The sequence below is a fragment of the Sus scrofa genome, chromosome 1 (genome assembly GCF_000003025.6).
Source record: "Sus scrofa isolate TJ Tabasco breed Duroc chromosome 1, Sscrofa11.1, whole genome shotgun sequence".
Lineage (NCBI taxonomy): Eukaryota > Metazoa > Chordata > Mammalia > Artiodactyla > Suidae > Sus > Sus scrofa.
This window is the reverse complement of record NC_010443.5, coordinates 262,331,290-262,357,411: the sequence shown is the minus strand read 5'-3', so window position 1 is coordinate 262,357,411 and position 26,122 is coordinate 262,331,290. Positions and strand designations below refer to the sequence as shown.

The 26,122-nt window shown below is 41.9% G+C and overlaps 2 protein-coding genes across 5 annotated transcripts in view; one reads left to right on the top strand and one right to left on the bottom strand.

Moving 5' to 3' along the window:
* MRRF (mitochondrial ribosome recycling factor) overlaps window positions 1-1,418 on the bottom strand; it is a 60,123-nt gene extending 58,705 nt beyond the window's left edge. Inside the window, exon 1 of the mRNA XM_003480599.4 lies at window positions 1,075-1,418. The gene's annotated coding sequence lies outside the window, so the exon portion shown is untranslated. The remainder of the gene's footprint in view (window positions 1-1,074) is intronic.
* On the top strand, window positions 1,132-23,883 carry RBM18 (RNA binding motif protein 18). 4 transcript variants are annotated; one of them, XM_001925816.4, is made up of 6 exons: window positions 1,132-1,296; window positions 4,261-4,389; window positions 12,020-12,146; window positions 15,940-16,026; window positions 17,998-18,083; window positions 21,836-23,883. In XM_001925816.4, the coding sequence occupies exons 2-6, from the start codon at window positions 4,277-4,279 to the stop codon at window positions 21,993-21,995; spliced, it is 573 nt and encodes a 190-aa protein (XP_001925851.1). In that variant the 5' UTR covers window positions 1,132-1,296; window positions 4,261-4,276; the 3' UTR covers window positions 21,996-23,883. The 4 variants fall into 4 exon arrangements, with proteins under 4 accessions (XP_001925851.1, XP_005654590.1, XP_001925831.1 ...); XM_005654533.3 differs by having other exon boundaries at window positions 1,155-1,296; window positions 4,271-4,389; XM_001925796.4 differs by having other exon boundaries at window positions 1,170-1,296; window positions 4,222-4,389.

Below are 26,122 nucleotides of genomic sequence, written 5' to 3'. Positions count from 1 at the left end.
CGGACAGTAGGTCCTGGGCTCTGTTTCCCAAAACTGCTTCCAGTGTCTCTTGGTTGACAGATTTTTCACTTAGAGATAATAAGGCATATTATTCTCTAAATTCGGTGCCTTGTGAGGGCATTTATAGTATCTGACTATATATAAGATCACATCCCTGGCACAGCTAAAGGAAGGATAAGACACTTTAACAGATGGAGAAAGAGCCTTTGCCTAAGAGCTAGGAGGCCTGGATTCCGATATTCCTATCTCATCACTCCTGCCAACTATCCTTTTTAGATTCATAACTACTCTGTATTCAAAAAGTATTTGTGAAAGCTCTGCCGCTGACGACTTATATCAAGTCATTTCTTCTGAGGTTGTTTCCTCAACTATAACACGAAGAGTCAGACCAGACTTTCATTCTTTCTAGCTATAGAGCCTTCAAGATTCTGAGAATGCAATAGAGTGGGGTGAGTGGAAAAAAGCATCCAACTCAGAGAAGACCTGGGAAAGAATGCTGGTTCCAGCACTTCCTGGGTATGTGACCTTACATAGGTCAAACTCTCTTGGCCTCAGTCTCATCTGCAGATGACAATACGACTTGTTAGGGTTACCGGGACGATCGAATGAGATAAGAGCTGCAGAAGCACTTTACCAATATAGAAGGGCTACTGAAATGACTGTTTTGTCACTGGACGGCACAGAGTAATGTTGGAATTGAGTCCCCTCACTCACTAGCCGCGTGACCGTGATGAAATTACTCGTTCGAGCTTCCGTTTCTCCATCATGGGGAGAAACCTCCCACGGGATTGTTCAGAAAATTAAATGTTCCTGCCAGGTAGCGGGCAACTAAGTACCTGATACTATTTAGTAACCTAAGCCTCCCATCCTGGAAGTTCCTAGCTGATGCGATTAGCCCCGCCCCCAACCCGTGAGACTCTCGGATCTACCAGTCCCGCCCCCATCTGTAAAGGTCAAGCCGGATTCCAACGGAATGCATCGGGAACGGTGTTCCGGGCCCTAACAGTCCCCTGAGAAGTCCCTGAGCAGAAGTCTCTGGCGCGCGAGCCTCAAGACTATACCGAGGACACTCACCAGCTAGCTCCCAGGGTACTAGGAAGACTCGCGCGACCGCGGCGACGGAGGCGGCGCGGGCGTCGTGACGTCACGGGGCGGTGCGGCGGCGCAGGCGTAGTGCGTCAAGGGCGGCCTGGCAGCTGGCGGCGTTGAGGTGGACGGGTGTAGAGGGCCGTGGGACCGCGGAGACGGGACCTGCTTTGGGGGCATGAGCCGAGGAGAGGACTCCGAAGTCACGAGGTGAGTCCGGCCACAACGCGCCTCTACCCTTTAGCGCCGGCCCGACAAGGAGTTCCCAGCGGAGGCTCCCCCAGTGAGACGGCTCCTCAGACCCCGCCCCGGATCGTCCCGCCGCTGGCCCGGAAATATCAATCCGAGTAATGACCCCTCGCAGCTGGGAATTCGCGGCCAGGGATCGGGAAGCCGGGATTCAAGCCTTGACCCCACCATTACCATTAGCTTTTTAAGAAGAAGCGCCTTTGCTTCTCTGCACTTCAGTTTTCCCAAATGACTGTTCTTGGCTTCCAGGGTAGTTATAGCTCAGCTGGGCGGGGGCGGGATGGGGGAAGGCTAAAAAGCGTTTTGTGAACTGTGAATCTGAAGGGTTGTCGCCATTGCAAACCCAAGAATTTTGAGATAGTTGCATGCCATCTTAATCACTTATCACACTTTACCATTTCTCAAAAAGCTCTGTGCCAACTTATCAAATGTATTGCCATATTTTAGCCTCATAACAACTCGAGATAAGGATAATAATGCCCATATCAAGGAAGAAGAAAAAACGGAAGCTCCAAGTGGGGAAATGGCTTGCCTGCTTCATTCATTCGTTCATTCACTAAACTTTGAGCACCAGCCAGGAGCCAGTGTACTAAGTGCGGGGATGGGGAGGGGGATAGAATCATCAAAATAATCAAGACCCTGCTCAGTAGTAGCTTACTTTCTCATATCTTACTTTCTAGTGAGGGAAACGAAAGATAAAACAACGTATAAGGCATTGAACTGGTATTGAGTGGAAAGAAAAAGTGCCTGTGATAGAGACTAACAAGATGCCCTTACTCTGTTAAGGGAAAGCTTTTCTAGGGCTAGAGGACACTTGAGGGGAGATCACGACTTGAGTCACAAAATAATAAATCCTGGGTGCAAAAGCCAGTATTTGAGTGCCTGTCTTTTGGCCCCATACCCTGTACTCTTTCCCCTTAAAATGATTCACTTGTGTGGTATTAAGTACTTGTTGGTATTATTTATTGCTGTTTTTAGACATGAGAGAGTCAGAAGGGTCTACATTCAAGTCTCGTCTCAAATGTCATTTCCCTTAGAGGGCTTTCCACTCATTCTGAAGTAGTCCAGCCCCAATCTCCTTGTCAGATCTCCTTGCTTAACTACGTTTGCAGCACTGATCACAAATTACGCCTTGTATATTTATTTTGCATTTGTTTTGTCCTGCCCCTTTTCTAAATATGTGTATCCAGAAGGCAGAAACCTTGCTTGTTCACTGCTCTGTCCCCAGGACCTAGACGATGCCTGGAAAATACAGGCTTTTTTGAATGAATGGTCTGTAAGAAAGTAGAAGGAAAGGAAATCCAGGAGAAGACAAAATGTTTCTCCTCCCCCAACCTCCATGCCTGGGATTCTAGTCATGCCTATTTCTCCTTTCTCCCAGGAAGTAAAAGCAAGAACTGTGGCTTATTCATTTCTCTTTTTCAGCAGCTGGTAGCTGCTTTTCACACATTACAGAACAGATTGAACATGTGAGAGAGGAAGAAGAACGCCCTTGTGTGTTGGAGGGGTAGATAAACACATTTAACAAACAATATCTAGGGGCTACTGTGTGCTAGACTGTAGAGGCTGTGCTGAGGTGAATAAGAGATAACGCCAGCATTCAGTATGGCAGCTGTTGTTATTAAGACGCAGTTCCTACAGCAGTGATCTCAAAGGCACTTCTGGTCTTATAGGACCCATGTTTTTTTCTAGCAAGGAGTTCTGAAGTCTGGCACAGCCTGCCATCTGCCCAGGCCTTTTTTCTTTCTCTACCACATTATACATTAAAGTTTAATTTTATATCTGTTGTCTAATTTTGGTCTTCTCAACATCTCTTAAGTTATAAGCAGAGCAACTTTTATTATTTAGAGATGAGGAAACTGAAACTCTAAGAGAGAAGTAACTTCCAATGGAAATGCCAAAATTTGAAACCAGGCCTTCTGACCACAGGGTTTTTGCTCTTTCCATTACCAACTCCATCATAACCCTCATCCTGTGGCTGTGAGGTGAGACATTTCAGGAACTAAGACTAGTAATAACTTAAGCTAAAATTATTTGAGTGCTTCTAGGTGCCACGCACTGTTCTTAATGCTTTTGATGTATTAACTCAGTGCATCTGCACAACTCTTATTATCCTCTTTTTACAGATAAAACTGAGGCACAGAGTGGTTAAGTAACTTGCTGCTTAGGATTATAGAACTAGTAAATAGTAGAACTGGAATAACTAAAGAGGAAGTTAGTTACTCTTTTTTTTTTTTTTTTTGCTTTTTAGGGCAATACCCGTGACATATGGAAGTTCTAGGGGTCGAGTTGGAGCTGCAGCTACCAGCCTATGCCACAGCAACACCAGATTCATGTCTCGTCTGCAGCCTACACTGCAGCTCACAGTAATGCTGGATCCTTAACGCACTGAGCAGGGATAGGGATTGAACCCTTGTCCTCATGGATAGTAGTCAGACTCGTTACCATTGAGCTGCAACAGGAACTCTGGAAGTTAGTTTCTTTTTCCCAATGTCTGCCAAAATATTAAACATGAAAATAGTTCATTGACTAATTATTGTTATTCTTCCCCACCCATCCTTTTAAGTGTCATTAAAACTCTCTGGTGGTTTCCAAGACTTACTTTGGGTGACAGTTGTTGAACTAGAGTATCGTAATAGAGACCTTGGCCTCCTGCCCAGTCAGCCTCTGGCTTCAGAAGAGGAAAACTCGGTCTACACACAGAACCACTCCCCTTTCTCCTTAAGTGGAATCTTTTGCTCTCTGGCTGCCAGAGGAGCTGTCCCAGGGGAACTGGTGCTGGGGCCCTGGTTGTGGAATAACTGAGGCCTTTGAAGGACTGCCCAGGGCATGCCCTCCTTGAATAAATGTTTGTTGAATTGAATCTGAAGTCTCTTGTTCACACAGCGTTGCTCCTCTCCTGCCTGAATGTTCACATTCCTCTAGTATTTCATAGAGATTGATGGAAGCAGAAACCAAAACTCTTCCCCTGGAGAACGCATCCATCCTTTCAGAGGGTTCCCTGCAGGAAGGGCACCGGTTATGGATCGGCAACCTGGACCCCAAAATCACAGAGTAAGTCCGAGCTGTTTTAATTCCCTACAGAATTGGGATGCTTGTGGTGATGATGTCCAAGAGAACTCTCAAGGGTTGTAGAATATATTTTGGCCCATTTATTTATGTTTTCATCATCTTCAAAAGGAATGTGATGTTGTTTTAACCTGTTATCTTATCATTTTTCCTATATTTGGACTCTTCTACTATGAAGATACAGACTTGGGTAGCCTTTTAAACCATATACTTCTTTTCCCTGCTTCCCAAAGATGTTCTCTACTTTCAACTATTTTGAAAATACTTACACCCATTGACTAGGAAATTATTTTCTAAAACCAGCCATTGGCGTACTTTTGTTGCTCAAAATGAAGGAAAAAGCAGAAGCATCAGTACCATCGCAAAAAGGCAGAGAGGTACCATTTGACTCTCATTCATGTAAAGCAGCCATGAAACTACATAAAGTCAGAAGGGATCTTAGAGATCACCCCAGTCCCTTTGGTTTTCATTCATTCATTAAATGATTTGATTGCCTATTGTATGCCAGGTGTCCTGCTAAGCCAATTTCTTTAAATCTGAAGAACCTTGTCTTAAAGCAATCAGAACCTGCATGTAAAATAAAAGCTAAGAATGGCTTTTGGCAACAGCCACCTCTTCTTTGGCAGTCATTTCTAGGGTTCCGTGGAGCATAATTAAAAACCTCTGGTATGTTTCAGCTCTTTCATCCTGCACCAGAGGAAACTGAGGCCCAAGAAATGGGACGTGCCTTGCCCTTGGCCACAAAACTAATTGAATTGTCTCCCAACTCTTTCCATTGTGGATATTATAGTGGAAAGGAAATTCTTAGCAGAGAGAATTGAGAGATTTTTCCTTCCCCCAGTTATTCAGAAGGGGCAGGTGGTGCTTGGTGGCAGGATAGTCATGGGTGAATGGATTGAGCTGTACAGGGTCAGTGCTTAAACCAAGCATGGCGTGTATCCCGGGTTCTAGAACTTACTCCCTTTGGAATAGTGTTAAAAGACAAGGGGAGAGGAGACAAGGGAATGTGCTTGTTTTGAGTCTGAGAAGAGGTGTATGAAAGGATTTGGGGATTATGAGAGAAGAAAAGAGATGTAAACTAACATATCAGGAACATGACAAAATATTCAGTTCTTTAAAACTGCTCCAGTGCAGTTGGCTAAGTGTAGATATCATTGGGTCCCTCTAGAAATTATGATGGTATTTAAGATGTGTTGCCCCCTAATGACGTTACCTTGGTCATGAAGGCCCTGGAATGTAGACTGTGCATTTATTTTGGCTCTCTCTATGGCTTATGGCTTTGAGGATGAACATGTGAACCTGCCCAAGCTCTCAGTTAATGGGGGAATTAAACAGAGAAGCTGTTTCCATCATCTAAAACCCAAGCTGTGAGAGGATGCTCCCAAGAGTGGTTTCCATTCCCACCTCTGCTCCTCTGAATGGAAATCTGAAGCGTGGAAACAATGTTCATTGTTTTGGCTGCAGTTCCCTGTAATGATACTCTTGTTGTAATTGTATCCTGCTGCTTGACAGGAAGGTTCAAATGGGCATCTGCCACCTCAGTTCATGTCATAAGCTGGAGAATATGAATGTTTGCTTTAGTTAGAGCATTGACAGGAACATTGACTCATGAAACTTTCCCGCTGGTATCTCTGTTCTTTTTATATCAGGCCAAAAGTGGACATCAAGTCCTAGGCTGCCCATCAGGGCCATGCTGGCTCTACCCTGACTTCCCACCTCCCCAGCGTCAGAGATCATTTCTACTGCTTTTCCTTATCTTAAAATGTTTTCTTGATTAAACAAACTGATTTATTAAATTTCTTTTTCTTTTCTTTCTTTCTTTTTTTTTTTTTTTTTTTTTTTGGCTGCGCCCACATCATGTGGAAGTTTCCAGCCCAGCGATCAAACCCACACCACAGCAGTGACAATGCCAGATCCATAACCTGCTGAGCCACCAGGGAACTCCTTAAATTTCTTCTTAAAGACATAACTACTGATTGTAGCTTATAGTTAGCATGGAATGCTTAGTGTTACTTCATTTAATCTACTTAATTACAGCAAAGAAACCTAACATTGTAGTTAGGTGGGTCTTATCTTGTAGAAATATGTGATTTTCTTCCAAGTTTTTGAATCCTATTCCTCTCAAAGTAGGCAATGATGGACCCGAACTAATTATTAAAATAGAGTCATTCCTGGAGTTCCTATTGTGGCTCACCAATAATGAACTTGACTAGTATCCATGAGGATGCAGGTTCAATCTCTGGCTCACTCAGTGGGTTAAGGATCCAGCATTGCCATGAGCTATGGTGTAGGTCACAGATGCGGCTTGGATCCTGTGTTGCTGTGGCTGTGGTGTAGTCCAGCAGCTACAGCTCTGATTCAGCCTCTAGCCTGGGAACCTCCATATGTCATGGGTGCAGCCCTAAAAAAGGGCAAAAAATATATATACATACAGTCATTCCCAAGCATTGAAGGACTGCGTGATAAAACTTATGTGAACATGTGGTTATCTGATCTCAGAAAATATTATTTGAATTCAAATCCCTGGGAGTTCCCTCATAGCCTAGCAAGTTAAGACCTGGCATTATCACTGCTATGGCACAGGTTTGATCCCTGGCCTGGGAATTTTACATGCCATCAAAAAAAAAAAAAAAACCCTAAACTTCTAGTGACTCTTGACAGATGGTTGCAAAGCACATTCCAGCTTTGCCAATTAAACTGATACCGGAGTTCCCGTCGTGGCACAGTGGTTAACGAATCCAACTAGGAACCATGAGGTTGCGGGTTCGATCCCTGGCCTTGCTCAGTGGGTTAACGATCTGGCGTTGCCGTGAGCTGTGGTGTAGGTTGCAGACGCGGCTCGGATCCCGCGTTGCTGTGGCTCTGGCGTAGGCCGGTGGCTACAGCTCCGATTCAACCCCTAGCCTGGGAACCTCCATATGCCGCAGGAGCGGCCCAAGAAATAGCAACAATAACAACAACAACAACAAAAAAAAAAACTGATACCACTGCAAATCTCTGCTTTAGATTTGCTAGTTCCTGTTGCTCCTACCTTCAACAGACCCTTTTCTCTCCCTCCTACACAGGTCCCTAACCTTTCCATTCCTCTTCCTTATCTCTTTCATAAACAGATGTGAATGCTTCTCCTTTACAAATGCTCTCTCAATTCTTGTTAGGAGAGAAGTAAGAGTATATATTTACTGTCACGAACGGTTATAGGACGTGTAAGACAGCGATAGTTTAAAAAAAAAAAAACTTTTCCCCTCAGTTTTTCAAAGTTTATTTTGTAATAACTCTAGTCTTTGGTGTATGTGTGCATGTTATTAATCCGAGTTCTACTCAAGTTAAGTAGGGGGTCCGTCAGCCTTTCCCAACAGGATACATACTGCTGACCACCCATCTAGCCCTCTGATCCTCTGTTCACTGTGTAGTTGCAGTATTGACCATTCTGGGGCCCTGTGACCTGCCAGGAATGTCTGTATAACTAAATAGATCTTAGAGATTTGGATTTAAGGGAATGATGACATACTCTTATTTAGGGTGGTAGCAGATTCCGAGCCCATGTTCTCTCTACTATAGTCTGATTCCTTTTAACTACGTTATACCTCATAATTCTTACCTATAGAGTGAGAATGTTCCACTGAATGATCTAGAGATGTCTTCTAGCAGTAATATTGCATAGCTGCTCTTATTTAAGCTTGTAACAACCTTGTGAGGCAAGTGGAACAGATATTTCTCTTTTTTTTTTTTTTTTTTTTGTCTTTTTTTGTCTTTTTAGGGCCGCACCAGCGGCATATGGAGGTTCCCATGCTAGGGGTCGAATCAGAGCTGTAGCTGCCGGCCTATGCCAGAGCCACAGCAGTGCCAGGTCCAAGCCGTGTCTGCGACCTACACCACAGCTCATGGCAGCGCCGGATCCTTAACCCACTGAGCGAGGCCAGAGACCGAACCCACAACCTCATGGTTCCTAGTCGGATTCATTAACCACTGAACCACGACCAATATTTCCCTATTTTTTAAGTAAAGAGTTAAGTGAGTTGACTCAGTTCACTAAAGTAGTTAATGATAGGACCAGTTGCCCACCACCTAATTTAGGGCTCTTTGCACAAATATTCTAACAATGCAAACAACTGGACAGTCATAACGTATTCTAGTCTAAATTTTAAAATGTCAGGACTTCTTTTAAATTGTTACAGGACCCAGGCTAACTGTAAGAGTGAAAACAATACCTCTAAATATCATTACTAGTGCCTTCAACAGAGAATCTGAGAAAGTTGGCTTCAGCCCTGCCAGTAGTATCACCTAGGGAGAGATAGTGAACTTGGAGACCAGTGGGCGGAGCCTGAAAGAGAAAGAAAGTGATTGAAGAGGAGGGAAGAGCTGAAGATAACCCTGTGTTTCTTGTTTGAGAAGTTGAAGAGAATCGTGTCCACTGGCCAGTGGAATGGTTAGAAAGAGGCATAGTTTGTAGAGAGGAAGAGGAGAGGTTGAGGTATAGGAAGAAAACTTAAAAACAGTGGAGAGCCACCCAGGTGGAATGTGCTTCTAATGCAGACTTTCAGGGCTAAACTAGAATTCAAGGGAGAATAAGTGCACTCGCATGTAAGAACAGTTTTCCCCGAAGATATCGTTGATTCTCTTAGCCCGTTCCTTATTTTCCCTTCATGATCCATGCTTCTTCTCATGCTTTGTTTGCATGAAACAATCTTTACTGTTTGCTTATTTAAATTTGAAACAAAGTAAAACCATTTAATAACATACAGGGCATACAGCATGAAGACCTGTCACACAATAATTTGTATAAGTTTATAAAGAAAATTTCTTTGTTTCTCTAAAATAAATTGTGCATTAAGAACAATCTTAAATGTCATTTCATTGGCTTCCCAGTGCCTACAGCATCATGTAAAATTCCCTCACTAAGCCCACAACATCTTTCACAACCTGTCCCCTGCCTGCCTTTCAGCCTCATCTCTTAACTGTCTATCCACACTCTCCTCCAATGGATCAGTCTTTTTCACCTTGTGTCTTTGCGCAGGATATCACCAACTACCACCTTCCCTGCACAGTTGTCGTCTTCATCTGTGTGGTCACAGACATACCCCTTTGTGCAGGCTTCATGCTGTTGTAAAATTGGTTGTTTACATATTTCTCTCCTCTAACCAGAATTTCGGGTCTTTGAAGATAGAGACCTAGCTATATTCATCTGGGTAGGCCAAGTGCCTAATACAGTGCTCGACACCTTGTAGGTGTCATTTTGACATTTGTGTAGATCAGTTCCCTCTGTGTCATTAGGCAGGAAGGCCATCTTAAAGACCCATCACAGAAAACATTGATTACATTCATTGATTATATTGACGACCCGTTCAAACCTTGTTTTCTGTAATTTCCTGTACAGAATTCTGTATAGGACTGGTGTACTAATTCTGCAGCTCCTGAAGGCTGCAGAGCCCACGTTTCACTACACGAAGCAAGGCTCTGATGAGTAGCGAGCTCTCAGACTTCAGCAGCAGATGAAAGTGCTTGCAGATGTGAAAGCAAGATTCTTCAGGCTTTTTTCACTATCAGAGCTTGCAGTCCCCATCTCCAGGAAGCAAAATAGTAAACATTTCATTCCTTTTGTTTCGGTGTTCCGATAATTTCAAGAAATTATCAAACAAGAAAAGAAATCCTGGAGAAGTTGAAAGACACAGACCTAAGCAGATGTTCCTGGAATCTTAAGGTCGCACTTCTCGGGCAGAATGCATTTGTTAGCTTTTCAAAGAATAATCTGTCGGCTCTTTTTTTTTCCTGAGTAAATTAAAATTCATTTCCTAGGAAATGCCAATCGCCTTACCTTCCTGCTATTAAGTAGAATGGAGCTAATGAAAAGATGACCAGCCCACAGTCATCCTTGAGTTTTTTAAAAAACAGGTTTGACCCACCATTCATGGCAACTGGTGCAGTGTTAAGGTCTAGTAAATGGAAGATGCAGCTGTGAATTAAGACCCTGAGAGTAATTCTGCTAGCCTGTCTGTCTGTGCATTTGATGTACATTCACTCACCCTTGCTGTAAGCCTGTTCCCAGAAATCAAGTAACACCAGAAATTTGCTCTTGAGGCGTCTCCCTTTCCCCTGAAGGGTCACCTCTTAGGTTCTCACTAGCAGTCGAGGTATCTCCATGGAAATTGAGAATTTGGAACCTAGACGGTTATGGTTGTTTTCCCTTTCGAAACACGTCTAAAGACCCAATTCATGTCCACAATGTGCCTTGGGATCCTCACATCCTGCCCCAGTATAAGACCTGTACTATGTCTTCCCTGCTGCAGTGTGTCAGGCACCTGATCCAGGATAAAGGGCTCGCTTGCTGATGTGCATTAGTCGCAAATTCAGTGTAACTTATGATCCATTTCATATCTTTCTGCCTCCCAAAGGAGATTCTTACTCAAGAATAAAATCTTGATGAGTTTCTCCTAGAAAACAATGTGAATATAAATGTGGCTGTAACGACAGCTTTGCTGACTCCCTGTGGGGTAGAATTCCCAGTAATAACAGATTTAGCATGTGGGTTGATACCTTTTTAGTATCACAGGGACAGCATTGTTTAGAGAAAGCCTTGACTCCATTTGAATAGCGCGGAGGATGCCAGGAGGAAGGCCAGAGGAAAAGGAAACGGGAGAGCTGTTGGTTTGTCTCACCCTCACATCAGATGACAGGAAGTCGGAATTGAGATTGGCCACAGCAACCTGTTAAGGCCACATCTGTTTGAATAACTTAAAAGCTCTATAGAAACCAAATAAGTTTCGGAGAAAGGAATCCAGAAAGAGGGTGAGGGGCAGAGTGGCGAGCAAGAGCTTTGGGTGAACCTCCTGCGGGAGTGTCTTCTTCCCTGTGCGCCTGTGTTCGTCACTGGACCACACTCCGGAGCATAAATTCTGTCACAGCAACTGAAGTTGGGTAGTTATCCGCAGCTGGAAGATTTACAGGATTGGCCAGGTTCCCCCGCCTGTGTGAGACCAGCCTCAGTCACGTTGCGGTTCCTCAGGTTCCACATTGTCCTGTCATTCAGTCACATCAGGAATGGAACCTCTCAGGTGCTTATCAAAGTGCCACTGGCTGTGGTTGGGCTTTTGGCAGAGTTTCCCTCAAGTGCAATTTGGGGCTAATAATTAACTGTGAATCTGACAGGGAAGTCTTCCAGGTTTGTTTTACCCTTTGTTATATGTGTTACTTTGTTTATTTCTGAGATAGGGTTGGCTTTGGCGTTTCCAGTGTGAATGTGTGCCTCTGATGGAGTTGTAGTTACTCACATATACTATTTCATTGCCAAGAAATTAAAAATAAATCAGTCAATACTATTTTTGAGCATTTCTCCAAAAGAAAAACAAATGGTGCTTGTGAGCCAGACAGCTGTTTGTTAGGTGTGGTTTTTTTTGTTTGTTTGTTTGGTATTTTTGTGCTGGACAAACGCATAGCCATGACAATTCTCGTTCCCATTCCAAATAGAGGCAAACAACTGTGTTTGCCAAATAAACTAACAAGGCAGTTTGGAGGAAGGCAGGGGGCAGGGCGAGATTTTATCCCTGGGTAGACTGTCTCCTGCTTTTATTTCCCACTTAAGGCTGAGGGGCCAATTGAGTTCCCTGTTTTTTCTCCACAGATACCACCTCCTCAAGCTCTTGCAGAAGTTTGGCACAGTGAAGCAGTTTGACTTCCTCTTCCACAAGTCAGGTGCTCTGGAGGGACAGCCTCGAGGGTATTGTTTCGTTAACTTTGAGACAAAGCAGGTAATTGAAGCCCCCCCCCCCCACTTTCTTAGCACCTACACTCTCCTCATTATCTGTGTGTCCCTCTTGACTGCTAGAGTGGCAGTTCCCTGTGGGCAGGAGCCGCGTCTGCTTCATCTCTGTGTGTCCTCAAGGAGATGAAGTAAACAAATGAATTAGTTTATTTGAATAGCTTTCAAAGTCTCCCCTCCCTCGGCTGGCAGTCTAAGGCAACTGACCCACTTTCCTGACCAGATGCTTTGGGATGCCCTCGTGAAGCACACGGACATCCTCCTCCCTGTTCTCTTTTGTTTGTTCCTTTAGTGGCTGGCCAACAAAGCCTCTTTTCCTTTCAGTAGTTTTGCCCCATGGTGTAGAAGCCCTCCATGACTGTGGTGAGCCACCCACAAACTCTTTTATTTTGATTTCTTAAAAATAGACCCTTCTTCTCAATGTCTCAGAATAAATACAGACAAATTTGAATATATATGGAGGAAGAAAGTCCAGCTTCAACCACAATATATCCACATACTCTGCATTAAAATTTAGTCCTGGGAGTGGACATGGGTTGATAAAGAAATTGAATTGAATGTAATGAAATATAGACATACCACTTTACAGCCCTATAACTTTATTAGTCATGTATGAGAACATTGCCTAGCTTATCGTTTTATTAATAATAATTGTATTTGTACGGTTTTCTTATTATAAAAGTGATACCTGTTTCCTATAGATGAAAACATGGGTAACTTCATTTACCAGCTTAATATTCAACAATAATCACTGTTTTTTGGGTTTTTTGTTTGTTTGTTTTGCCTTTTCTAGGGCTGCTTCCTGTGGCATGTGGAGGTTCCCAGGCTAGGGGTCTAATTGCAGCTGTAGCCACTGGCCTACGCCAAAGCCACAGCAATGAGGAATCCGAGCCGTGTCTCTGACTTGCATCACAGCTCACAGCAACTCTGGATCCTTAACCCACTGAGCGGCGCCAGGGATCAAACCCACAACCTCATGGTTCACAGTCGGATTTGTTAACCACTGTGCCATGACGGGAACTCCAATAATCACTGTTTTTAATATTTAGTTACATATCTTTCTAGTCTCTTTTTCTTCACATTCATACACAGACGTGAAAAAATGTACAGCTTATAACACACAAATAGGATCACGTTATCCTCTTTACCACTGGAAACAAATGAAAATCTTTTCTGTCTTCTAATACACATCAAGATAAACATTCTATATCATATTGTGGTTTCATCTGTACGACTATAGTTATATGTAAAAATTCATTGATCTATATCTTATACATTTTATTATTTAGACTTCAGTTTAAAAATGAATCAATATCATCCTCAGTGACTGCATAATATTTTATTATATGAACAAATGATAAGTTACTTGATTAATTTCCAAATGTGTAAATAGTGCGATGGTAAACATCTTTTTAGCTCTATGTGCATATTTATCATATTCATGGAAATGGAGTAGTGTTAACAAAGGCCACAATTAGTTTTTCCTAATAAGGCTGCCAAATTGCCCTCAAGAAATGATGTATCAGTGTGTTCTGCAAGTATCATTTGTCCTTACCAGTGCTGCAGGGTTTGTTTGTATGTTAAATTCCACTAATTTTGCAAAAGTAATGGACAGTAAGGGATACATTATTGTTCTAATTGTTCAATTTTGGGGGGGGTGCGGAAACTGAAAGAATGCCCCATATAGTTAGCATTTTAAAATTCTTTATTCTTCCCTGGAGTTCCCATGGTGGCTAAGTGGTTAACGAATCCGACTAGGAACCATGAGGTTGAGGGTTCGATCCCTGGCCTTGATCAGTGGGTTAAGGACCCGGTGTTGCCGTGAGCTGTGGTGTAGGTTGCAGACGTGGCTCTGATCCCGCGTTGCTGTGGCTCTGGTGTAGGCTGGCAGCTACAGCTCCGATTCAACCCCTAGCCTGGGAACCTCTATATGCCACAGGATCAACCCTAGCAAAGGCAAAAAGACAAAAAAAAAAAAAAAAAAAAAAATTCTTTATTCTTCCCTAACAATAGAGTGTGATGAGGATTTTTACAGACGACTAAAATCAGTGATCATGTTGTAGATAAATAGTGGTTTAAAAATATTAAACTAGAAGTTAACAAAGCCCAGCTTCTCTTTCTGGCTGTTTTATTTATTAACTTTGGGCAAGTTTAATAAATAACTTCTTTTGGCCTCAGTTTTCATCTATAAATGGAGATTAAAAACACACACCCGGAGTTCCCGTCGTGCCTCAGTGGTTAACAAATCCAACTAGGAACCATGAGGTTGCGGGTTCGATCCCTGCCCTTGCTCAGTGGGTTAACGATCCGGCATTGCCGTGAGCTGTGGTGTAGGTCGCAGACAAGGCTCGGATCCCGCATTGCTGTGGCTCTGGCGTAGGCTAGCAGCTACAGCTCCAATTAGACCCCTAGCCTGGGAACCTCCATATGCCGCGGGAGCGGCCCAAGAAATGGCAAAAAGACAAAAAAAAAAAAACAAAAAAAAACACACCCTCATTATTACCTTATAGGAAATTGAGAGAATAATTGAGGATAGATATGATTAATATCGTTGGATACATGAACTTTGAAACAAGTTACAGAGAGAGGAGAGGAAGTTATTTTTGCAACATTTATTACCTGCTGGCATCTTATGACTGTTGATGTACAGAATTAATAGAGTGTCATGTAAATTCTAATTCACTAAGTGACACTTAAAAGAATGAACTGTCACATCGGTCCCTCTAACTTTGTGTGCCATAGTGAGGCAAGGGTGCCAGTGACGAACACTTGACACACAGCGGCTACCCATCTGTTTGCTGAATGTCCTGATGGCGCAATGCAGAGGAGTAAAAGAGTCTGGTAAAACAAGGCTGGAATGCCTATTCGTCTTACCCTGAGGCCTCAGACTCTCTTTGTTCCTCTTCCTGTTCCTTAAGGGCTTCTTCACTCCTGGTAAACGTGGGTTACACTTGGCCAAATGCCTCATGCATACAAATGGAGCAGAGAAGGTTTGCAGGATGGAAAAGTACAGCCAGGCTTCCTGGGAATGTCCTAGAGTGCCTGTTATCCAGCTCCAGGAATTCCTTTCAACCTTGTTGCTCCTATATCTGATGGGAAAGAGTCAGAGAACTCTTGCCTCTGAAAGCCAGGTGCATGAATTGGCTCACACAGATACCTTGCTCCTAGTCTCTTTGACTCACTCCTGCTTTTTCCGGCCCGATTTCCTTCACTCCCGTATCCTTTGAAGCCATTACTGTTTCTCACTTGGGATGCAGGGAGTATAAGCCCTAGTCCAGGATACAGTTTCATAGTCCCCCCCCCAGGAGGGTGGTGGGAGGATGGAGTACATTCTTGACATAGTAGATGCTACTGTAACAGAAGTGTATGGAAAGGTATCGCCTAATAAGAACAGTACTCTTAGCTGATGTTGGTTGAGTCCTTACCATATGCTCCATACTTTACCTGTGCTCTTTGACTCCTCACAGTGACACTGAGGAACATGCCAAACATGCCACAGTGTCCATGTATCACAGGTGAAAAAGTTAATATCCGGAGAGATTAAGTGACCAGCCAGATGTTTTACTGCCAGGAAGTGAACAGAGCCAGTATTTGACTGAATTTACAAAAACTCATACCCTTTTCATTATTCTGCCTTTTTACTTTATTGCAAACCCTTTGCCACTTGTTTACCAAAAGCAGTTAGAAATTCAGCCATCAAAGCTTGTGAGGCCCTGTGAGAATACATGTAGCTAGTTAAGCATTTTAAGTGTTTGACTAACACTAGTCCCTTTCTCAAACAGGAAGCAGAACAAGCCATCCATTGTCTCAATGGCAAGCTGGCTCTGTCTAAGAAGCTGGTGGTACGATGGGCACACGCTCAAGTAAAGGTAAGTGTAACAGGCTAAAAAGACAGCACCAGCTCATCCTAAATGAATATTCAGATAGACAGTTGTCCACTTACCCATTTGCATCACAGCCTCTGCACATCTGGAGCAGCCATACTGTGGTCTCCTACTTGTATTTACCATGTGTGTTGCCAGATTTTTCTTTTGAGAAACATCTCAGGAGGGATTAAGTTCCTTCATTGTTTCTCTCCACATACCCACAGATTCTGGTTTTGATTGATTTTTCCGTGTGACTGATGTGTATACTCAGACCTCTATCATTTTTTTGGTCAGGGTGGTTCTTTGGAGGAAAAAAATGTATTTATTTTTAAAATTAGTTGCTTTAGGCATTATTAGATTCTTCCCAGCCTCTCAGTTCTGTGGAGAGTTTGAATTGTTTATTCTAAATGCTTGAGAAATGGATAATTTGTTAAGAGTGCTTAAAGCACTGGCATTTCCTTACTCCATAGATTTTTTTGAGAGTTATTTGTGGGACTTTGCACTGTCTGCCTTGACTCCAAAGGTTCAAGCCATGGTGAACTGCGGTCTTCATATCCTAGTTCTCTTGAGAAAATGCACTGAAAGAGCTACAACCATTTAAAAAAAAAAAAAAAAGTGTCATGTTACAACCACACAGGTGAGGTATGTGCACTTGAGCAATCCCAAAAGTTCATTCTCTTCCTTCTGCAGTGTGGTCCTGACAGACCTGTCTGCAAAAAGATTTGTGACAGTTAGAACTAGAGCCTCAGTCTTTAGCTATGTGAACATGATTTTTGACCAGAGACTCTACCCAACAAGCTTCCCAGTAAAGAGTCACAGAAATTAAACATTTGAGCTCAGTGTCCAAGCTGAAAAACAGAGTTCAGACACTTTGGATCTTTATGAGAGTTTCAGGTAATCACAGAGCCTTCTCAATTTCATTGCCTTAAAAATAGGAACAACAAGGAGAATTACCAATGCTTTTTTACTCAAAAGAAAATCAAGTCTCGTTTGCCAGTCTGACTGTCATTTTCTCATTCTGCATCTCATTGAAAAGACATGCAAGAGAGGAGTTCCCGTCATGGCGCAGTGGTTAACGAATTCCGACTAGGAACCATGAGGTTGCAGGTTCGATCCCTGCCCTTGCTCAGTGGGTTAACAATCCGGCGTTGCCATGAGCTGTGGTGTAGGTTGCAGACGCGGCTCGGATCCCACATTGCCATGGCTCTGGCTTAGGCTGGCAGCTGCAGCTCCAATTAGACCGCTAGCCTGGGAACCTCTATATGCCGTGGGAACGGCCCAAGAAATGGCAAAAAGACAAAAAAAAAAAAAAAAGAAAGAAAGAAAAAGAAAAGACATGCAAGAGAAATAAATCATCCTTCGTCCTGTGTTTCATTTGGGAATCTCTATGCCCCACAGTTCTCTTCTCCTACAAGTCTTTTTGATCAGAGGTTCTTGATTGCTCTTTAATATTGTACTTACCTTTTAAAAGAAGTATATAATTTTCTGACACCAATTAAGCTGCTCTTTTCCTAGAGAATATTTCAGTAGCTAAAAGCTATTCCTACTTTTCTGCTCCCCTTAGACCTGTTAAGAGTTGACTATTACAGTTGGTACTTTGTAAAAATCTAGCAAAATTTCAAAATGCTTTGAATAAAGCAAAATAAATGTTGTGAAGAAGTGATATGTGACAATAAGAATGTAAGAGGTCAGTCCTGCTGTGTATTTGTACTATCTATGAATTTAAAGGTTGAAATTCTTTCCTTACCTTATTAGAACTAATGCCTAGATGGAACGCCTCTTCTAAACTTCTCAGTTTATAACTTTTAGGTTAAAACTATGTAACTTCTGCATTAATTATAAATGTAAAGCAGTCCTAGGATTGTCTGGAAATAATCTAACAATATACCTGGGGTTGGAGTTTCTGAACACCTGCGCTACAGTACAGGGCTGGTTTCTCCCAGGTGAGATAATTTGCCTTTTTCTTACTTTCAGAGATATGATCATAACAAGAATGACAAGATCCTTCCCATTAGTCTGGAGCCGTCCTCCAGCACCGAGCCCGCTCAGTCTAACCTCAGGTAAGAAGGTGTGCTGGAGGAAGATGCAAACATGTATACGAGAGCCTGAGTACTTCTTCACTCTAACTTTCACTCAGGCTCTCATCAATCTTCGGACTCTCAATTTAGAGTAGAATCTGCTAACTTTTGAGAGATGTGTTCAATTAGTATATGGATGTGTCCAGAATGTATACATTTCACCTCTTCCCATACCCCCAAAAGTGTGTAACACCCATTTACAGAATTCATATGCTCAGAAGGCACTGCCAGCCATCACGCTTGGCACTGGGAACACAAAGGTCAGTCAGACACGAGCCTTGCCGTGAACACAAGCATCTTAATAAGGCCTTATCTTCAACATTTGTCATTATGCACTAATTCCTCCCCAGCTATGAGTTCCTTTATACAGATTTCGAATTGGCGGCACTTTAATTTTATGTACTATTTCAGCAACGATTACCAGTTTTGGTTCCAGTACATACAGATTGTCAGTTAACTTCCTTGGAGTTAATTCAGAACAGAAGGAATTGAGGGTTGAGTGGAGAAAGGGAAAGTTAAGTAGATGGATAAGCAGAAGTAGAGGGTTTATTTTGCATTGTAGCCTAGGGAGAAAAGTTAACAGTAACAATAGCCAGGATTTATTGGGCTTACCATGAAGCAGGGAGGGTTTGTGCTAAACATTTTACATTGCCGTATGTCATTGAATTATAAAGACTTTGGGAAAGTACACTTATACTCGTTTTACACATGAGGAAACTAAAGTTTAGATTTTGGCCAAGATCACACAGGTAGCAAATAGCGGAGTCCAGATTCTAAGCCAGGTTTGCCTGGACTTCAAAATTTAGTCTTCTAGTTTCAGCTTCAAAGAAACTCCAGGCTGTAAATGCAGGAGCACAGTTTTAAAGCCTGTCCCAGGGGAGGGGAGGAGGCTACATGAAAAGAGCATCAGTGTTTTATAAGAATCAGAAATTAGCACTCGTCCTAAAGTTGGGAAAGCGATGCCTATTTGGATAGAGGGCCATACAGAAAAAAAACAACTTTTCTTGAATATTATATGTAGCAAACAAAACAGATTTATAAGCACCTCATTAAACTCAGGGGGAGGTAATCCTAAAATGTTTTCAGGAGTCATAAAATTGGTCAATTAAAATTAACTTTATGGTTACTAATTTGTTTACTATCATTGATTTCTTATAAATGTGTGCAGCTTTATGTTGTACTCCCCAGTTGTTTTTTTGATTAATTATGACTTCTATGGATGTGCTGGGAACTTGTTTTATCTATCCTATTCTCCCCATTAGATTGAACTTCCTTGATCACAGATTGGTTTTATGGAGGTTCTCATAGATCTGAGTCCTTTTGGGAAGAGACAACTGCATTTATGTTTGGTGATCTCCATGGCACAATGAACATATCTTTAGTTTCTTATTTTCAGTATTTGCTCTTTTTACTAGATAATCTAGTGTGGTGTTTTCCATTTATATTCTAATCCAGAGGATCTCAGTTTATAGCTTTTGATTAACATCTATGACAAATTAGAGAAGATTGTTTTCCCTGTGACGCAAGCAGAATGAATGGTTGGCTGTTAATTTTCCATTAATGGAAAAGGTGCTGGAATGCACCTCGGTGATATTTTAGGGTTCTCTCTCTCTTTCTCTCATTTTTTTTTTCTTTGTTTTTTGTTGTTGTTGTTGTTGTTGTTGTTTTTTGTTTTGTTTTTTTGTCACACCCGAGGCATTTAGAAGTTCCCAGGCTAGGGATTGAATCCAAGCCACAGCTGCAGCAATGCCAGATCCTTAATCCATTGAGCCAGGTGGGTTGGGGATCAAACCCATGCCTCAGCAGTGACCTGAGCCACTGCAGAGACTGTGCCAGATCCTTAACCAGCTGAGCCACAGCAAGAACTCCCCAGGGTTCTTTTGTATTGCAACTTAGTTTTTTTAATTTTTCATTGCCCCTGTAAAATGATGAGTATGTGCTGAGGTATGCCTTTGAGGATCTCCAAAAGGCCACATGCACATTCCCTCCCAAGCTTCTCTCCCTAACTGTAGACCATTGACAGCATCAGAATGGAAAATAAAGGGAGCTGTGAACCAAAAATACTCTCCCTCAGTGCTTTGCATTCTGATCCAGACAGCAGTGACCTTGATCAGAAGGGAGTTCCTCACAACTTCTGCAGCATCTCCTTACCCGTTCTCTCTAGTACAGGACTCCTCAGCTCCCAACCTAAGGGAGAGGAAAAAGCAAGGGCTTTGATATAAACAAACTGCACTTGAATCCTGGCTCCAGTTTGTTAGCTGTGTGAACCTTAGGTGAATCACTACCTCTCTGCATTTGTTTAGCTATTAAATGTGGATGATAACCCTTGGAATATTATTGCAGGGATTGGAGATGATGTAAGTGAAATGCTGGATGTACTGCCTGGCTCATTGTAAGCACTCTGTAAATGTAAATGGTAGCCTAAGCGCACATGTGTCAGTAAAAGGGGACTCTCTAGGATTTCCAGGATGTTTTCCCCATTATCATTCAGTGATTCAGAAGGTGGTACAGTATAATAATTCATAACATGGCTCCAAAGTCCAGTTGTATTCATATCTCAATTCTGCCACTTACTAGCTATGTAACACTGAGCAAGTTAACCTTTCTATGCCTTAGTTTCATCTGAAAAATGAAGGATATAGAAGTTCCCGTCGTGGCGCAGTGGTTAACGAATCCTACCAGGAACCATGAGGTTGCGGGTTCGATCCCAGCCCTTGCTCAGTGGGTTAACGATCCGGCTTTGCCGTGAGCTGTGGTGTAGGTCGCAGATGCAGCTCAGATCCCGAGTTGCTGTGGCTCTGGTGTAGGCTAGCAGCTACAGCTCCAATTGGACCCCTAGCCTGGGAACTTCCATATGCCGAGGGAGCAGCCCAAGAAATGGCGAAAAGACCAAAAAAAAAAAAAAAAAGAAGGATATAGCCTACATGGATTACTTCTTCCATTTTTTTAAAATTATGGTAAAATATGCATAATATAGCATTTACCACCTTAACCAGTGTACAGTTCAGTGGGATTAAATATATTCATAATGTTGTACAGCTAGCACCATCCTCCATCTCCATAATTCCTCTTGTAAAACTGCAACTACATACACTAAACAATAACCCCCCATTCTCACCTCCCCCAAGGCCCTAGCGACCACCATTCCACCTTCTCTGTAATTCTGGCTACTCTTTTTTAAGTGCTTCATATCAGTGGGATCACACACATTTGTTTCCTCGTGAGTGGCTTGTTTCACTTAGCACGACGTCCTCCAGGTTCAGGCATGTTGGAGCATGTATGTGGGCCACATTTGGCTTATCCACTCACTCTTCCATGGACACTTTGGTTGCTTCCACATTTTCTCTGTTGTGAGTAATGCTACATGAACATGGCTATATTCATATCTCTCCCAGACTCTGCTTTCAATCTCTACATTAATTATTTTTGAGTGCCTACTATCTGCAAGCACTAAGGTGCTGGATAGTGTTAGTGTCTGAGGTTTAAGTATAGCAATGTGCAAAGTACTCCTAACAGTATCTTATAGAAAAAACCTAGTAGATGGTTCAGATTTGATCTCTTTCCTAAAATGAGAACATTAATTATTTTTGTGTGTGTTCTCTCTGAATGTTTGAAAGTTTGTGTTTGAGTTGCTGTTGCTTCTGTGATGCTTCTCTGAAGAGGCAGGAAGATGAAATACCCAGGTATTCTCTGAATGTGCCCAGGCTCACTCTGATCTTCTGTTCTTTCTCCAGTGTCACTGCAAAGATAAAAGCCATTGAAGCAAAGCTGAAAATGATGGCAGAAAATCCTGATGCCGAGTATCCAGCAGCACCAGTTTATTCCTACTTCAAGCCACCAGATAAAAAAAGGACTACTCCCTATTCTAGAACAGCTTGGAAATCTCGAAGATGATGGTTATGAATCACTGTAACAGCAAAAGCAAATCGGTCTTCACACCTGAAATCCTCTGCCTTTGTACTTGTAGATGTGAATGGTACTATCAGACAGAGCACAATCACATGGTAGAGTTTGGTAACAACATTTTTGGATGTTCTTCTGAATGTTTCTTCCCTGAAGTATGTGTAGAATTGAGCATCATCCAGAATAAATAGGATTGTATCCAAAACTGATTTGAACACTGAGATGCTCTAATTGGCTGGTTTGTTTGGATTTGTAACTCCAGAAACTTTGTATAGTGTGCCAGAGAGAAAGGCAAACACAAAAAAAATGTTATTATTTAAATCAGGAAACTTAATTTATTAACATCTGTCTTTAAAAAAAAAAAACAAACAGCATTTTCTGTGCTCAAGTGTCTTTACAACATAAAGAAAACATAAAAGACAGGGAGGGAAATGAGAAATTTTGAATCATGTTCAGGACTGCTCTTCCCAAAACTTTCTATGGAAATCCCTCCAACTGGACTAATAAGAAAAAGTTCTTGGCAAAAAGAACTGGTTTTTGAGCAAGATTTGTAGTAATAATCTCTTTAAGAATTATGCTTGTTGTTTCAAAATCCCAATTAGGAAAACATGGAGTATATCTTAAAATTGTTTGCGTCAACGAAACTGTAGAATGAAATTTAGCATTTTATACCACAACAGAAGTTCTGTTTGGAAATCCCACTTTTATTCTATTGTGATCATTTTTTTTAATCTTAATAATCCTGCCTTCTATAATACCAAATGTCATTATTAATGCGGGACTTTTAAAATTGCATTTATTGCATGAGACTGTTTTTAATAGCATGAGAATGTTCTATTTGGAATTGTATCATGGTCAATCTAAATGGAAAAGCAAAATTTCTTTGAAAACTTAAACACTGATGTATTGATCACTATCAAACATGTTATTTATTAATAATTGTGTAGGGGTCTGAGTAGAAGAAATTGAGTTGTCTTGTATGGGGTGAGGTGGGGACATACAGTGGACACACAAAGTCAGTGGAGCAGCCACTGCTCTGGCACCAGGACTGTAATGACCTCATGTTTTGTGTGTTTTAAAAAAAAAGACTTGAAAAGCTGCATGACTTTAAAACGATTCTTCATTTGTTAAACATACTTCTCCTCAGAAAATTTTTGCCACTTTGAACATTTAAAATATAACAGTAGAGAAAGAAAAATACATCACTAGATTTGGGAGTGTGTTTCTGTCAGCAGTGTTGGTCATTTTGGTGCCAGGTTGATGGACAGCTTCATTGGGCAGCACTGTTGCTTCTTGACTGGGTAAATCATTTTTGGTACCCAGGCTGCCACTTTTAATGATTACAGACTGTTTACTGTCATTGTTCCTAGCAGAGGAAGCTTTCATTATAGGAGTTTAAGTCTTCCCATGAGCATAAATGAATTTAGGACACTTGAACCAAAACTTGAGCATAGTGAGGTTTCAGAACTCACAGACCTGGTTCAGAAAAATTCGTATCACCTTTCCCAAGGTAAAACTTTTCAGATATGTTTAAATATTAAATAATTCCTGCATTTATTAGCTCTAAGATGCAGGTAACTCTCCTTCCACTTGGGGGATGGTTCAGGGAGGTGGGAGCATTATCTCCCATTTTTCTGGTGACTTCTTAGAACATAGAATTCACCGTTTTATCCTTAAGTCCTCAAAGGGTTATGGTGGAGTAGGACTTACTTAATGCAAAATAGTCTTCTATTTTTAATAGGAACTTAGAAAATACTTAACTTTGAATTACCTAGAGTTGTTTCCTTTAGAAACCAGAGCTATTTATTTGTATTTAAAACAATGTTTATTATTTGTACCAATTCTTATTCCTCTGTGTGAATAAACGCAAGACCGTGTCTGTGGTTGTGTCTTCTCTTGTCCATGTCCTGCAACAGAGACTGTAGCACTCGGGGAGGCTTGTTTCCCTTCAGGACATGGGCCTCGGCTGGTGTGTCCTGGTGTGGCTGGTGTGTCCTGGTGTGGCTGGTGTGTCCTGGTGTAGCTGGTGTGTCCTGGCGGGGTGCTCTTTCTCTGATATCAACAGAGGTTCTCTCCAACCGTTATGCCTGCCTGCTTGTACTGTTACAGGTGAGAAAGAGACTGGCTCTTTACTAACTCTATCTATTTGAAAAGAAGTTGTTATTGGAAGTCCCCTAAAGGATCATAAAGCGTTTAGTCCTTCTTTCAGAGTAGGGTTTTCAAAAGAATAAATGGGTGTGTTGTACATCTGCTGAAGCAGTTTGAAAGGTTTGTGCAATGTGAGTGTTGACTTGGTCAGATCTTTATTATGAAGTTGTCTTTACTTTAAAATGATGTGTTGGTTTACTGTTTTGCTGAAAGTATGTCAGTTATTTGATTTATACCACAGTAAAGAATTAAGGGAAGTATTTAGGAGAGAGGTATGAACTGTCTTGTCTTTTTTTTTTTTTTTTCTTTTTTCTTTTTAAGACCGCATCCACAGCATATGGAAGTTCCCAGGCTAGGAGTTGAATCAGACCTGCAGCTGCCAGCCACAGTCACAGCCATAGCAACACAATATCTGAGCCGTGTCTGCAACCTACTACATAGCTCATGGCAGCACCAGATTTCCTACCCACTAAGCAAGGCCAGGGATCGAACCTGCATCCTCATGGGAACTGGTCAAATTCGTTTCTGCTGCACCATAACAGGAATTCCCCAGAAGTTTTTTAAAAATCTATTAAGGTATGTGCTGTTAATTTCTAAATCACCAGATAAATCTCTTTTTAATACTACTATATAAATGGGTTTAATTTGTACAGGTTAATGTTAAATTTTCCTGTATATAATCATTATGTTCCTAAAACATGACTTGATTCCATCATATTTATCCTTGATTTCTCTTTTTCTCTTCCGTTCCTCCTATCCAGTCCTTCAGCAAATCCTGTGCCCTCTACTTTCAAAATGCATCTTAGGAGTTCCCGTCGTGGCGCAGTGGTTAACGAATCCGACTAGGAACCATGAGGTTGCGGGTTCGATCCCTGCCCTTGCTCAGTGGGTTAACGATCCGGCGTTGCCATGAGCTGTGGTGTAGGTTGCAGACGCGGCTCGGATCCCGCGTTGCTGTGGCTCTGGCGTAGGCAGGTGGCTACAGCTCCGATTCAACCCCTAGCCTGGGAACCTCCATATGCCGCGGGAGCGGCCCAAGAAATAGCAACAACAACAACAAAAAAGACAAAAAAAAAAAACAAAGGTCAACGTTCAAGAGGCCACCTGACCTCCCTTTCTGAAATAACAGTCCTGCCACTTCCTAACTCTTTTCCCTTCATTTTCTAAGTAGCACTTACCACTACCCACATCATGTACAAATTTTTTCTTTTTTTTTTTTTTCATTAGAATATTAGTTCCATGGGAGTAGGTGCTTCTTTTCACTGCAGTATCCCCAACATTTGAAACAGTGCCAGGTATGTAGTAGATGTTCAATAAATATTTGTTAAAAAATCTGAATCATGGTACTTGAGAGCTGAAGGGCCTCAAGAGGCCATCCCAGTGAGCCCCCACATAAATCTAGATGGACGAAACAGAAACCCAGAGAGAGAAAGTGACTTGGCCAGGGTCACATAGTTAATGGGACAGCGTTAGGCAGAAACCCAGTCTGGTGTTTGCTGCTTCAGCAAACTGGCCTGTGCCATTTTCATACAGCACACAAAGCTAAAAATGGTTTTTACATTTTTAAATGGTTGAGGAAAAAGTCAAGAACATTATTCTGTGACACATGAAAATTAGATGAATTTTGAATTTCAATGTCCAGAAATAAATTTGTATTGGAATATAGCCATTCATTTACATTCATTTACATATTGTCCACAGCCTTTTTCCCACTATAATCAGAGTTTGGTGCAACAAAGACTGTATGGCTTATGGAACCTAAAATATTTACCATCTGGCCCTTCACGGAAAAAATTTGCCAACCCCTGCTCTGAACTATATTCCATTCATGGAAATGTCTTTCTGAACCTTTGTGGTGTCACCAGTTGTGGTGTTAAAAGCAGAAAGTAAAAGCAGGACAGAGGTGATAGAATAGTGAGTGCGTGATGCGCGCTGTCAGTTCCTTATCACACCTGGCCCCCTTTACATCT

Coding starts and splice junctions, on each gene's coding strand:
- RBM18 (XM_001925816.4), top strand. CDS start 4,277: ATGGAAGCAGAAACCAAAACTCTTCCCCTGGAGAACGCATCCATCCTT. Junction 4,390..12,019: donor CTGGACCCCAAAATCACAGA/GTAAGTCCGAGC, acceptor TTTTCTCCACAG/ATACCACCTCCTCAAGCTCT. Junction 12,147..15,939: donor TTAACTTTGAGACAAAGCAG/GTAATTGAAGCC, acceptor TTTCTCAAACAG/GAAGCAGAACAAGCCATCCA.